Genomic DNA, 14,352 nt, shown 5'->3' on the forward strand with positions numbered 1-14,352 from the left:
ATATATACTTCTCAAAAAAATAAAGGGACACAACACTTCAGTGTTCACTTAAATGTTAAAGTGTTCCCTTTTTTTTTTTGAGCAGTGTATATATACACACACATATATTTATGTTAGGCATGCATGTGCAGCATGGTTAGTTACACAGCAGATATATTAATATTGATATAACTTATAAATCGTGCTACTTTCACTCTGAGTGTATTTACGAGACAGATACGGCATACGTTTGTGTATTTTCCTCATGAGCAGCAATAAGGGTGTGGCCTCTGCAGTTCAGTTCAGTCCAAGCCTGGCATCCTGCACTGCAGTACTGCTCCACGCCTGCCTGCCCGTGTGCAGATGGGTGGGACTCTGTCACTGTGTGCACAGCTCAGTTGTAGAGGTGTTTCTGTCTGTCCAGTGTAGAAAATCTATATTTAATGCGTCCTGCTGTCACAGAGCTGCAGAGGACACAGTGTTTCATATTTACAGCGTGCATCGCCTCTTTGTGCCTTGCTAGGTTAGAGTTGAGTTGCTTTTTGGCACGCTTTCACAGCTCCGGGTCATTTATTTTGAATCTGACCATTTAATTCGATTAAAAAAGAGATTGTGATTTAGGTCTGAACGTAGAATCATTAATTAGTTGGTGATATATGTACACATGCAGTTTAGAATTCAAGTGACATCTCTTTTTGTTCTAATTAGCATCAGTCCTTTAATCGACAGTTGCATTGCACAGCGATTTGCACTCCTGCAACTTCTTTTATCCTGATTAACAGAAATATTGTACATTATGTAATCGATTTGGTGTTGAAATGAATGTTTTGTTTCTAACCTTGAATAATCTTTCTTGGCATCTTCTGCTTTTACAGAGCTGGCCAGGGAGTTGAATTTCTCTGTGGAAGAAATCAATTTCATCAGAGTGGAAAACCCAAATTCTCTGACAGCGCAGAGCTTTATGCTTCTAAAGAAATGGGTGCACAGGGATGGTAAAAATGCCACAAGTAAGCAAAAACTGTGGTGTAGTTCGTTTTTATTTAGATTTGCTGGTTTATAAGTTTGCCTGCCTAGTTTTCCTGCAATCTGCAGTTTTTTGTACTAATAGTTTTATGCAACAAGTAGACAGATGGCAGCCAGATAGGTTAACTTGTTTGTACCACTTTTTTCCCCCTTTTACTGTCTTTGTCCTTGGAATAGTTAATCAACAATTTTTGAAGAACTGGTTGTTTATTTTTCATGAAGTGAGTCCTGACCAGTTTCCTCAGTCACAAGATTTGTCTTTATGTGGTTGAATCAGTCAAATCTACTTTCATTCCAGGTGTGAGTCAGATGAAAACCAATAATTCAAACAAAAACCACAATTTGTGGATCGAAACATGACAAACATAACCCATCTGTCCCCCTCTCTGTCTCTTTCTCCCCTCCAGCGGACGCTTTAACTGCGGTGCTGACTAAGATCAATCGGTTGGATATTGTGACTTTGCTGGAAGGGCCCATATTTGACTACGGTAACATAACAGGCACACGCTGCTTTGCCGATGATAACGCAGTATTCCCGGATCAGTCCGATGGTAAAGTGTAGCCCACCCTAGCTGAACTATCCTCTCAGTCTATCCCTTCATTCTTCACTTCCTCTCTCAGCCAGATAGTTAGACCTAACTATGCACACAAATACTGAAGCAATCCTGCTGGACCAAACCATTAGGGGCCAGCCTAAAACGACATAGGGCTCCAGACAGTTATTTGAGGTAGTTTTCTGTAGCTCTAAGAGATCTAAGGTGTCTTATGTTATCAAGTAGGCTTTTAGCTTTAAAAAAAAAAAAAAAAAACGGACAATATGGACAATTTTGAATGTCAAAAAATCTGTACCAGTGAAGACGGTGCATGATTTTTTTTGTGTGTGTTTTTTTTTTTTTTTTTCATGGGAAATGCACAAAAGCATGATGAAGGAAGTGATCGCTGTCTCTGCCCCATCTGATGAATGTAATGTTTTTTTTTTTTTTTTAAAAAGGCATACATACACATATGAAGCATATTTTTCAGATGAGGCAGGACGCTAGTTACGTATATGTGAATATTCGGAACTTTGATACAACACATCTACTTTTAAAGCACATCGAAAACAAGTTTTTCAGAGCAGCATGTTTGCGTTCATGCGAGCCTTATTTATTTATTTATTTTTTTTAACTCTCTCTATCTCTGTGTTTCTGTCTTTCCTACTAAATAATGAAATGTGGCAGAAATCTCTGGTGTTGTGGGATCCACTGACGATAATTGCGAAACGTTGCTAAGAAAATTTGCCCCTTTGTTCCATTTTGTTTTTTTGACTTACCTTCACTGAATTGTTTGCTTTACATCACATTTCCTTGCCTTTATTATTATGTTGCTTTTATTTTGCTCAGTGCTTTTATTCTGTCAAGGATTTAAAGATGGCTATTTTTAAGCAAAAACGATGCCATGAGCCTCATGTCCTGTTTCTGCCTTATCAAGGTTCCTGAAGTCATCTTAACAGAAAAGATCCGTGTTTCTCTTGAGACGGTGTGATCTTTGTACAAAGATGATTTCAAGCGTTAAGCCAATTTCCAACTGATAAAGGACAATTAACTGCATGCATGTGTGCAACTTTGCTTGCAATGTGGCCTGCCCACGTTTTTAAGGTTAAAAATTCACTTTTAACATTTTTTTTTTTTTTTTATCGACGGAAGCTTTTCAACGCAACTAGGAGTGTCGATCTCTCTCAGTCTAAGATGACACTCACAGATGAGTTGAAACTGCCAGGGTTTTTTTTTTTTTTTTTAAGTGTATAACGCTGCTTCTTTCACTGCTGCTAGCTGTACTGTACCTGCCATCTCCTGGTGTCCTCCAAGCCTCCCGTCCTCTACACTCCGCTGTAGCTTCCTCTGCTTTGAGACCAGCAGACTCCCCTGCTTCTGCTCCTCCTCTTCCTACTCCTCTTCTTCTTGCTTCAGAGCGACTAACGTCTACAGAAACATCTCCCAGCAGCACTAACCAGCTACTTCCCATGAATGAGTAACTTCTGATAAAACATAGCAGCTTCTGGATCGAACGTAACAGACCTGTTGGTGCTTTGGCCAAGATAGCGACTTACTAAGTGAAGTGAAGAAGAGTTGTGCTGCTGCTCGTCCTTAATTTTACCCAGGCCACTGGAAATATGGCATTGTCGACAGATAGACCGAGATTTAAATTGAAAAGGTAATTTATTTCAGAAATTCAAGTCGAAAAGTAAAACATATTATATTGACTAGTTACACAAATTAAATTCTTTATTTCTGTAAAATTTTATTTACAGTTAATGACAGCTCAAGATTTCGATACTTACAATATGAAATTGAATCATTTTGGGGACGATGGTGGCGACGGCGTAGGAGTTCGCCCTGCAAACCTCGTTGTTTGTGTCCTCGGGCAAGACGCTTCACCCTCCTCGCGGTTGAGGGGAAGGTGTGATTAAAAGAGCGAGCAAACAACACAGAAGGTTCATTCGGTAACTTATGCGAAGAGTCCCAGCTAAATGCTAAGCGCAAGTAATGTCAATACATTGATTTTGTTTTTGTTTTTTTTGTTTTTGTCACTCTGCATACAATGAATTCATTTTATGCCTGGGTTTCACTTTTTAAATTAGAACTGCTGAAATGAATTACCTCTTCAATTATGCTTTGCTTTCTTTAGAGACACCTGTGCAAGAACAACTTCACAAAATGCCAGTGCGCTCCAGTTACTTACACATTTAAAGATTGCCCCGCCGCTTTTGCGGAAAAAATGCCTTTTGCGTCTAAAAGCGGTTTGCATTTTCCTCTTTGTTGCCCACCAGTTTGCTCTCGCAGATCTCAACAATAAGAAACAAAATTAACATCACTCCTGAAAGTTCGCCTTTGAGTCGAGGTGATGATGTTGAAGCCGGTCTCTTTGCGAGACGTGTTCAGCGTTAAGCTCCAGCTGCTGCTAAGACTCCTGTTGCCTGTCAGCTTATCAGGAACCCTGTGACTGCAAAACGCCCTCCTCCCTGCAGCTTAAACACCATCAGCTCCTTAATCAGTTACTTCTTCATTTCATTGTCGGTGCTTAACATGTTTATTTTCACATGCCGTTTGTCTTTTTGTCTGATTTCTGTCTTAACAGTTGTCTTGTCTTTCTCGTCTTGTGTCCTGGTGCATTTGTAATGATGTAGCTCCGAAAGTTATTAACAGTCCGACTCTCCCCCCGTTTCCTCAGACCTGTCAGCCTTTAACCTCCATCTCTGCTCCTCGTTATCCCAGTAAAATCAGCCTTCTGTCTTCTCCGTCCTCTGTCTTCACCTTCCCTTCTCCCCCTGCCACGCCTCCTGTTTACCTCCTGCCCGTTGCTCCTGTTCTCCCTCATTTCTCCACCCTGCCTTACTCCCCTCCACTGCCTCCCACTCCTCAAAGTCCTTTTAGCTGCTCCACGTTCTTCTTTCCTCCCAACTTCTCTCCTTCTGCTGTAACTCTACCCCCAGTTTCTTCCTCCTTTCAACCACACATACTAAGCCCAACTCTGAAAAGTCAGTCTCCGCCTTCCAACTCTCGCTCCTCTCCTACTTTGTCATCTTTACCCGATTTTGTCCCTGCTTCTCCTCCTTCTCTTTCTGCTTCACTGTTTGTCTCCTCTCCTCCACCTCCACAGTTGTGTAACAACATGTACCAATCCTCCCCTCCTATCTTCTGCCCTCCCTCCCCTCCGCCATCTCCTCTCCCCCCTGGTATCCCCTCGTACTTCAGACGTGATCGTTCAGTTCCCGAGATTTACATTTAGGGTCCACTCAGTTGTTCTGCTATTTCCTGCCTAAATTACTTTGTTGTTATGAGAATATGGAGTTTAGCTTTCTTAAAAGAAGTTATAAATCGTACTAACTAAATGAACCTATAATTAAGTGCTTTTACAAAAGACTAACCTGACTTTGAAGTGCCACCTTCAGGCCTGAGGATTCATTGCCTTGCAAAATTGTTTCACCCTTTGAGCGTTGCAACCACAAACCTGACTCAGTCTTATTGGGAATTATGTGATAAGTAAACACAAAGTGGACCTTAAGGTGGAGAAAAAGAGTACATATATTTTTTATTTATTTTAACAAATAACAAACAAGAGTGGTGTGCATTTGTCTAAGATGCCACGAGCCTCCTGACTTCATCTTTGGCGATTTCTCTCTTGTTCTTCACTCCATTTACACAGAAAGTCCATTTCACAGAAGTAAACAAGTTTTCAATGACGTGCATCACTTTAGTTTTACAATTTTGTGTTTATCTGTCACGCAAACTCTCAATGCAATAGACTGAAGGTCGTGGTTGTAACCGAATGTGCACAAGTTGAAGGGATGCGACTGCGTTTGCAAGGCACAATGTGATTATAAGTTAAATACAGTTTGCTAAGTTCTGGTTTCACATTTTCTGATGTTTCTTTATATCTCTGTCTCCATTATAATTTGACAGTGCTGTGTTTGGTGTGAGGCTGGTTCAGAAGTCCCAAATACAGATTACACTCAAGCCGTTATTGAAAGAGAACGTGTAAACTCAAGAACGGTCGCATGTTTTATCATTTAAATGGCAGATTCATTAAACTCATCGGGGCATTTTAATTAGGAAACTGGCTCTTTACTTTCTAAACGTTCCATAGTATTCACTACCTAGCACTTTTTTTCCCAAAAACACTTATGCATGTTTTGAAACGTGGTGTAGTTTTCATCCCCCATACCAAAGAAAGAACAACAAATGTTTCTTTTTCTTTTTTTTTGAGCCAGCTTTTGCCTTAACATTAGCCATCTTATATTGTGTCTCTCGCAAATGAGATATTGAATCTCAATGAGACAACCTGTATAAATAAAAGTCAAATAAAGTAACGCAGTCTAATATTTTCTCAACACATCCAAATGAATTTCTGAACATAATTGTCACAAAAATGGCCAGTGAGTTTAATATAGAAACCTATATTGCTTTCTATACACCAATGTAGAAACCACGTTGAATGAATCCTTGAGAGTTTACAGTTTCTCCCCGCTGCCTGCTTTTGTGTAATTTGTTTTAAGTGGCTTTTGAACAGAAGCTCCTCCTATATGTTACATAAGTGTTTCTCATTTCATCACCTCCACAACTTCACCTCTCCCTCCCACCTCCCTTCCCTCTGTTCTCCCCCTCCCCCTCCCTCATCGATCCTCTAATCCTTTACTCCTGCCATCCATCCAGGAGACCACAGTATAGATCTGGAACTGAAAACCCCAACAGAACTCAACTACGTCCCCTGTACCCCCCTGCGCTCCGATGAATTCTTTAGTGAGGGCGAAGCTAGCGTAATGTCCCCAAGTAGGACCACACTCACCAGACCTAGTGACCTCTCTCTAGCTCAGACCACAAGCACCTCCAGCAGCGACCCGTCCACCGTGGTTCCGGCCGCTGGCTCCGAGCCTCCTATTGCGGGGCCTGAAGACACAGTTCTGACTGGAGGAGACAGAGGGACGACTGTGGAGATGCCAGAAAATGACCGGAGGGCGGGGAACCTTAAAAAAGGCGGTTCTCAAAATGGAAGAGAGGAAGAAGAGGAAATGACCCAGGAGAGACTGCGGAGTCTGCTGGAGGATATACAGCTGGAGGGAGGCGTGGAGGAAGAGGAGATGACCGAAGAGAGAGTGAATGCGATCCTTGAGCAAGTTCGGCAAGCAGAAAAAAACATTTCTTCAGTTCCAGGCTGGAGGACTGAGGCGTCCGGAGCCACAGCTGGACACAGCAGCAGCAAGGACGCGGAGAGCAGGTAAGATTCGATCTGTTTTACTGCTTGGCTCAAACTCGCAAATCTGCTGTGGGGTCTGAAGCCTTTCACCCGATTCAGCCCCGACAGTCCAGCCGATTCCCTGGAGCAACCCCCGGCTCAGAATGGAGGTCACACAGAGCCGGCCAGGGAAGGGAGGGAAAAAGAAGCTAAGAAGAAAGGGGCCGAAGAGGACAGCAGGACAGCGGGACCCAGCAGAGGACGGGAGGACGTAGGTGACAAGTCCCAGCACAAAGTGCAGGTGAGAAGCTTTCACCCATCTCATGAAACCGTGAGATCTCATGCGTTCGACAAAGTCTTCATTACATGTTTTGGGTTTTTTTCAAAGCCAACAAAATTAGTTATGATTCCTTGATGTCTGAGATGCAGATTTCAATTTTGTGTGACAAAAATATATGCTTATTTTTTAGGACTATAACATAAAATAGATTAAATGTTCCCATGGGTTCTTGCAGTCCATGTCAATTCAAAAACAGGGAGGAATTATAAGACCACCCCCCGTTCAGTCAGCAACTCATTTAAACATTTAAGTCAATATTTTTTAGGCAGTATGTTGAAAGTTTGACTTCAAGGTTCCAAACACGTCGACTGATGGCCGTGGTGCTCAGCATGTCGTAGCGGGAGGAACACAACCGTGCCTCCCTCAACGTGTTTTCCACGTCAGGAAGTGAAAAGGGGGGGTTGATGCGATGGCGGAGGAGATGAAGAGAGCCGAGCAGAAGGCAGACAGGAAACGCAGGTTACACATGGAGGTTTGCAGAATAGAGAGGTTATGCTTGCATACAGTTGACTCGTGAATTTATACGACATCATTTCACCCCCTGTAACATTTCATTATTTTAACAGTAGCTTCCAAGTGCTTGTTAAACATAGGGGGATAAAATATTAGCACATCTTTTTCAAAGCATCACATGTATATTTTGGATGCTTAGATGATTTTACCCTTCAGAAATCAAATTGTCTGACCTGCCAATAACCAATCAGAGATGATTTATTAGTGCAAATGTAGTCAAGTGTGAAGGTAAAACATGCTTTAGACGCACATCGGGGTTGTTAACAATGCCTCGCCGCTGGGCTGCCTTTGTCAGGAAACCATCAGAGCTGATGAGTCCGGCTCTGACGACGACACCACCGTCACTACCAGGGTGTACCGCAGACGGGTCATACTTAAGGTGTGTGAGGCCTGGTGTGTGTGTGTGTGAACAGAGTGCTGAGCTCAGCCCAAAAGCAAAGCGTGTAAAGCTCAAGAGAGCTGGTGCAAATATACTGCCATGCTTCCCTTAGCATGAAAGAAGCTGTGTGTTGTAATTTCAGTGTTTGTGGGCTCCTGTTACTCTACATCGAACGCTGTAAACGGTTTTCACGAAAACCATCGGCGGAAATACAGAACTGGATAGAAATGTGTAGTGAACTACATTTTCTCGTCTGGCCCCTGAAATTTCAATGAAAAATATCTCCGTATTTATTTTCACGTAAAGCTGAGTTAGTGTTCAACTTTGGTGTACTCACTGCTTGTTGGTGCGAGCCACTGCTTCTTCAGCCTCATATTTGGTTGGTTGATTTGTTTTGCTTTGTTTGGTTGTGCAAATCCAATGGACATGGTTGTTGTGATTACTGGGATATATTTCCACTAGAGATTAATGAGGTGCTGGTCTTTTCACACCTTCCCGTAATTGTAATTTTTATATAGTTTTTAGGTATGAAATGAGGCCGTCTACAGAGAGACATCCTGTACCAGCATACTGGTGTTTTTTTAAAGTCATTTCTACAATCTTTTCCAGGTTTTCAGTGAGAAAATGTGGCTAAATGACAAAAGATCGGACAATAGTTTTCAGTCTGTATCAGTGGAGTTATGGGATTGTTACTTGTTGCAGAATTTCATCTAATTATCTCAATGCATTGAGTTTATGCATGTCGCTTTTTGTTTGTCTGCATGACAGCAGATTTAAATGAATCTGTTTGTAACCTAAAGGTTTTTTTTCATATTCTTCTTTTTGATCCAAACCTTTCGAATCTGTTTGAATATAACAATAGAGGATTCCTGCTTGTTGCTTCTGAAAGTGGCACTTTAACTCTTTAAAAAAAAAAAAAAAAAAAAAAAAGCCTGCAGCTTTGCTCTTCCTTTCCCATCCCACCCATTTGTCTTTTGTTTTTTCCACTCATCCTTTCTTCCTCCAACTTTGATCACAGGGAGAGGAGGCCAGAAACATTCCTGGACAGTCTGTTACTGAGGAGCAGTTCATAGATGATGATGGGAATCTGGTCACCAGAAAAGTAACCATCTTTCCTGCCTTGCTGCGGCTTACCTGCGAACATCTTCCATTCTGTTATTTTTCCCACCCTCCTCTTCCTGACCTGCTTCTGCCCCCTACAGGTTATCAGAAAGGTGGTTCGTCGGGGTTTCAACTCACAGGAAAGGCTGGAATGTGAAGGCCAGGATATTCCAGGGGAAGGAACTTCGGGTGTTGATGTAGGCGAGGCAGATGCTGCTGCTGCATCAGCAGAGGCTGCAGCATCTGCAGCAGGAAACAAGGGTGGGAGGGGCAAGAAAAGAGGGAAGCGCTCCCGACACGGCCACAAGGAGGAGGCCCAGAGAGAGAAAACACAGGTTGGCGTTAAAACCAACCGCTGCATCTGGACCGACTTGCACTTGCATGGCACTGAAATGAGATAAAACCTTGAAACAAACAACAAAAAAATAACACCTGCAAATATAGTTTGTGTTTGGTGTGTAGAAGTACGGTTCTAGTGGTTTTTGGTTTTCTAATCCACCAAGACAACTGCAGAAATGTCCAATCCTGAATATTAATGGTCAGAAAATATTAATAAAACCAAATTAAACAAGTTCTTAACCAACTTCATAAGCACTCAATGTTCGATGAAGCCAATCCAAAGTTAAGAAACAAGTTTAGATATGTTTGTCACAAATAGCCACTTTTTCTTGGACTTCATTGAATACATACTTAAGAGTAGGGCTTCCATGGCATTAGTGAATTTGATAGGAATATTAATACTTCCAACACTCTGAAATCCCTGTATCTGATTCGGGCGTGGGCATCTACTGCAGTAAAACTAAGTTCAACTGGCTGAACAGCCTATTGCTCTGACAAGTGTATTAATTTTAAGATTTGAAAGAACAACAACTATTGCTTTGAAATTGACTTTCAGAACATCAGTGAGTCGTAATTTTGCTTTAATGATACATTACGTGGCCTTAATTTCAAAACCATATACCTTTTAAAACCCCATCAGTCTTACGGCATGAGTGAACACACGTAAGGTGATACTTTGCGCCTGAACATCGTGTCGGTGTATTAAATACGTCACGAGTGAAACTCTGCAGTGTGCTAAAGTTGAGCCATTTCCATTCTTGATTTTTGTGTGACATGTTTTGAAGTAAACTGTGATCTCTGATGCTCTGTCAGTGTTGATGCCTGTGTGAAAAACAGAGTTGATCGCAGTTTGCAGTGGTTTTGAATTGTTTTCAGGTTGTAAATAACAAATATCGGGTGTTTCATTAAATACAGAATGTTTTTTTTATTATTTTTTTAACCATATGCAATTTGCTTGTACATTGATAGAAACTTTTCTTTCTCTCCCTGAGCTAATTTTTCTTCCAGCATGCCGCCTGCTGTAGTGACCAGACTTGTGTACGCTTTTAATAACGCCTGGACAACAGTCTTTGCCTGAACAAATTAATAACTTATAATTTGTTCTGTCGTTTTCTTTTTTCTTTCGCTGCTTTTTTCTGCCCAGCCTGGAGATGGTTCCAGCAAGAAGCACGAAAAAAAGAGTCAGTCGTAACGGCGAAGCTCTAAAAGTAACCAGGTAAGACTGTCCCTTCCGGGTCCTGAACTTTGTGCTTTTGTTCTTTTAATAAGTGAGTGTTAAATTGAAACAGTGCAACTGAGCACGATCTTGTTAAATCTGAACTTGGAAAAACATTTTAAAGTTTTTGTATGAAAGTCCTCGAATAATTGTGCTTACAGCAAAATCCGGTTATTTGCTAAAGTATTTAAACAACCTAAACCTTTACACACTGTGTCAGGTTACAGCCACAGACTCTCATGGATCTTGTTGAGATTTTGTGGTCGTTCATAAATATGAAGTAATCGGAAAAATTCAACATCATTTTCAAAATTAGCATTTAGGGCCCTGAGCCTGTACTTTGTGAAACCATTTTTTTTTTTTTTTTTACGTTTGTCTAAATTTTTGCTACATAGGTCATGTCCAGTTAGATTGACTGGAGAGTACATGTCAATGTTCAAGTCTTTCTTAACCGTTCTTTCGTAGTGCCGGCTTTATGCTGGACTGATGCGATTTCTGAAGGAAATTTGGTTGTACTTGAGTAAAAAGGACGACGACAAATGTAAAAAAAAAAAAACTCAATTAAATTTTGCTCATATATTTTTCTTCACCTTCAAAATTCAAAGTTTGTGCTTGTAAAAATCACCAAATGTATAAAAAGCTCAAAGGTCATGAATATTTTTTGGGGGAAAACACTAGTTTCACCTGAGAAAATAAAACTAACATTTCTCAATAACTTTTTTTTTTTTACATTTTTTGCTTCAAAGTGTAAATCGTTGCCTTCTACCCTCCAGGTTTTTAAGTCACTCACGGCGACGCCACTCTTGGAAAAAAAACATCTGAACCGGAGTCCACAGTGAAGAAGATCGGGTCGGGACGTGTCAAGTCAACCAAACTGTTTTAGAAGCACTCACCTACAGCGCATGGTTTACAGCAAGACGACGTTACTTTTCCTTGATTTCGCATGAGCATGTCACCGAACTCACTCGCTGTCAGAAAACAGAAAAAAAGAAAAAAAAAGAAAGGAAAAACCAAACAAATCGGAGGGGACACGCATGGACGTGAGCGGGGAACTTTAGCTCATCAGCGGCGAATGAACTGCATCTGCAGCCAAATAAAAAAAAAAAAAAACCTGCTGACAGAACAGACTCCACTCTCTGACACTCGCCTTTTTCTTTTCTTTTTTTTTTCTTTTTTCTCCCCTCCTGAATCTGAAACAGCAGCACTGGAGTGTACCACATGGTTCGTTTTTTTTTAAAATAAACTCTAACAGCAAAGGGGGGGGGGCGGGGGGGCGATTTTGTTGTATATAGTTGACACTGTATAAAAACAACAACAAAATAAATAGTAGCTTCACAGATTGTTTATGCACTGATTTGAGCTGATGAGGCTTTGCAGAGTCTGTGCACTTGACTGTGTGACTTGATTTGCTCTTCCTGAATCATGAAAAAATAAAAGGAGCAAAAAAAAAAGCTGTATGAGAACGAGGAACGAATGCAGGAAAAAAAAGGAGGAAAAAAAAAACTGCTTAATTTTACACATTGGATGGCCGAACAGCTACTCTGCTGTGGAACGTTCTCCAGAGAAATTATATTTTGCTGCATGTTGTGTCACTTTATTTTTAATGTTTTCTTTCCTTTCTTCTAATTTTAAAGCACTGTAATACAGTTAGTGGGGGTTTGACAGAACTTCTTTATCTGTTTAGGCTCATAATAACACAAAGGTTTATCATCCGTGGCAGTCTTTGATTTAGTTAATCACACGCCACATTTAAGTTGTCGGACAGTAAATCTTCGCTCTTCTGATCTAACAAAAAGGACGGGCGGTTTTGTCAGATGTAACCTGCAGGCTGGAATATTAGTTCTAATCTGCTGCCAGCCCTGGGGGCGTGTGTGTGTGTGTGTGTGTGTGTCATAAATCTTTACTCCCAACATGCATACTATGGCTTTTCTGTCTACTGGTGTTTTTAAAAAGGGGGACTGTTTTTATGTTAGGTTTTTACAACTTTCATCTTATTTAACTGTTATTTACATGATCTGATTTTTTAGCGTCAATCACCAAAACCGTAACTGGTACCAACAGCTGGAATCACACTAATCACACTCGTGACTTCACGCTGGTGAAAATGTTAAGTCTCTTTTACTGTAAATCTACTTTTCCTGTGTTTCTGTTTCTTTTTCATACGAATCTACCCCACGCATTCACTGAAAATAAATCTGGTACCGACATGTATGACGAACCAACATAGCCAATCCTGGATGATTAATTATTTAAGCAAAAAAATAAAAAAAATAAACTGTGTTTTAACCTATAATCACTTTGTGTCACTGTGTTTCTTCTGCTTCGAACATAATATAAAACATGTATATTGCCTTTTTTTAAGTTGCATTATTTCTAGATAGAATGATGTCGCAACCTCATTAGACGCACTTTTTAAGACGGGGAAAACCAGTGAGATTTGACCGTCAGTGTGGTCAGAGAACAGGCTGTACTACTGCAGCGGAAGCCAACAGCAACGGATTGGAATAGATCACAGACTCATGAGAGACTGTGGGAGAGCGCCGCTCTATCCGGAGAGAACCCATGCAAGCAAACTGAACTCTCAACAAAAAAAGGTTCTGGTCCAGCAGGGATGTGTGGACTCGGGACCTTTTTTTTATAGTTGATAAATCTTCTGACAAGCTTTTTGGACCACGTCTAATGCAGATCCAAAATAGCTCTGCTTAAGAATGACAAAGTTAAACCCATGTCCAGACTGCCTCCAGCCTGCTCGGCAAAAACAAACTTTATTTTTCTCACTAGCATTTACCAAGAACTGCACAATCATTTCACCACACCGCTCAGTTTACATGTGGACAAAAAACACGTTGCAGAAATTAAACAGAAGGATGTTTGCACTTTTAGCAGCGGGTTTGATTGTTGGACTTTGGGAAAGCCAGTTGGAGGAGCAGGTATGGTTGTATAAGTCCAGAAACTGGTCTGCATCCCCAAAGTTTTTAACAAAATCTGGAGAAAATTGTGGCGTTACCTTGACTTTTAGTGTACATACATTGTTTTCCTTGTGGAGGCGGTGGATGATGCTAAATTATTTCCTCATTAATTGGTTGAAGGTATCTAGGACAACCTAAGAAGATTTATTCCTGTTCTGCACATCTAGAAACTGAAACTGTTGCCAATTTTCTTTTTAAATTGGTAGAAGCAGCTGTGCATTTTGATTGTAGGGCTTTCCAAACATTGCCTTTCGATCATGAATATGCTCTAAAGTAAACCATTCCATTGTAGCTCTGATTGTATGTTTAGGGTTGGTCTCATACTATTAGGTGAACCTCCACCCAAGTCTTTTGCAGTATCTAACTGGTTTTCTCCTGGTATTGTTCTGTGTTTCGCTCCATCCATCTTTGCCTCAACTCTGATCAGCTTCCCTGGCCCTCCTGAAGAACAGGATCCAACAGCCCTGATGCTGCCACCTTTTCTGAGGTGAACAGCCATTGTTCAAGGTGTGCAGATTTATGCAGCAGTTTTTGAAAACCAKCTATCATTTTTTCTTCCACTCTACTGTTTTGCACCTCGTTTTGCACAGGTTTGTGTTTTATCCGTTTAAAACCTAACAAGACACACTGGCATTTGACAAACAAAAAACATAATCCCTAAATGTCTGTTTTTCATCTGGGTCTCTTAACTAAGTACCTTCTTGATAAATTATACCTGAAATACAAACATCTTAATGCAAGTGAGATCTTGAAGATGTTAAGCTCTGCATAAAAACCTTTA

General features: G+C 40.8%; 1 protein-coding gene across 30 annotated transcripts in view; it reads left to right on the plus strand.

The window, feature by feature from the left end:
• LOC103481688 (ankyrin-3-like) overlaps window positions 1-12,895 on the plus strand; it is a 136,534-nt gene extending 123,639 nt beyond the window's left edge. For 23 of the 30 annotated variants that reach the window (XM_008437344.2, XM_008437342.2, XM_008437337.2 and 20 more), the window contains 9 exons: window positions 855-986; window positions 1,410-1,553; window positions 6,195-6,756; window positions 6,835-7,015; window positions 7,863-7,946; window positions 8,965-9,048; window positions 9,149-9,382; window positions 10,531-10,602; window positions 11,376-12,895. In XM_008437344.2, the coding sequence (XP_008435566.1) occupies window positions 855-986; window positions 1,410-1,553; window positions 6,195-6,756; window positions 6,835-7,015; window positions 7,863-7,946; window positions 8,965-9,048; window positions 9,149-9,382; window positions 10,531-10,578 (1,469 nt within the window). In that variant the 3' untranslated portion in view covers window positions 10,579-10,602; window positions 11,376-12,895. Of the gene's footprint in view, window positions 1-854; window positions 987-1,409; window positions 1,554-4,168; window positions 5,218-6,194; window positions 6,757-6,834; window positions 7,016-7,862; window positions 7,947-8,964; window positions 9,383-10,530; window positions 10,603-11,375 lie in introns of those variants that run through there. The other 7 variants (XM_008437359.2, XM_008437360.2, XM_008437357.2 and 4 more) reach the window with 7 other exon arrangements.
• Window positions 12,896-14,352: the final 1,457 nt, after the last annotated feature.

The sequence above is a fragment of the Poecilia reticulata genome, linkage group LG19 (genome assembly GCF_000633615.1).
Source record: "Poecilia reticulata strain Guanapo linkage group LG19, Guppy_female_1.0+MT, whole genome shotgun sequence".
In the NCBI taxonomy this organism is placed as follows: domain Eukaryota; kingdom Metazoa; phylum Chordata; class Actinopteri; order Cyprinodontiformes; family Poeciliidae; genus Poecilia; species Poecilia reticulata.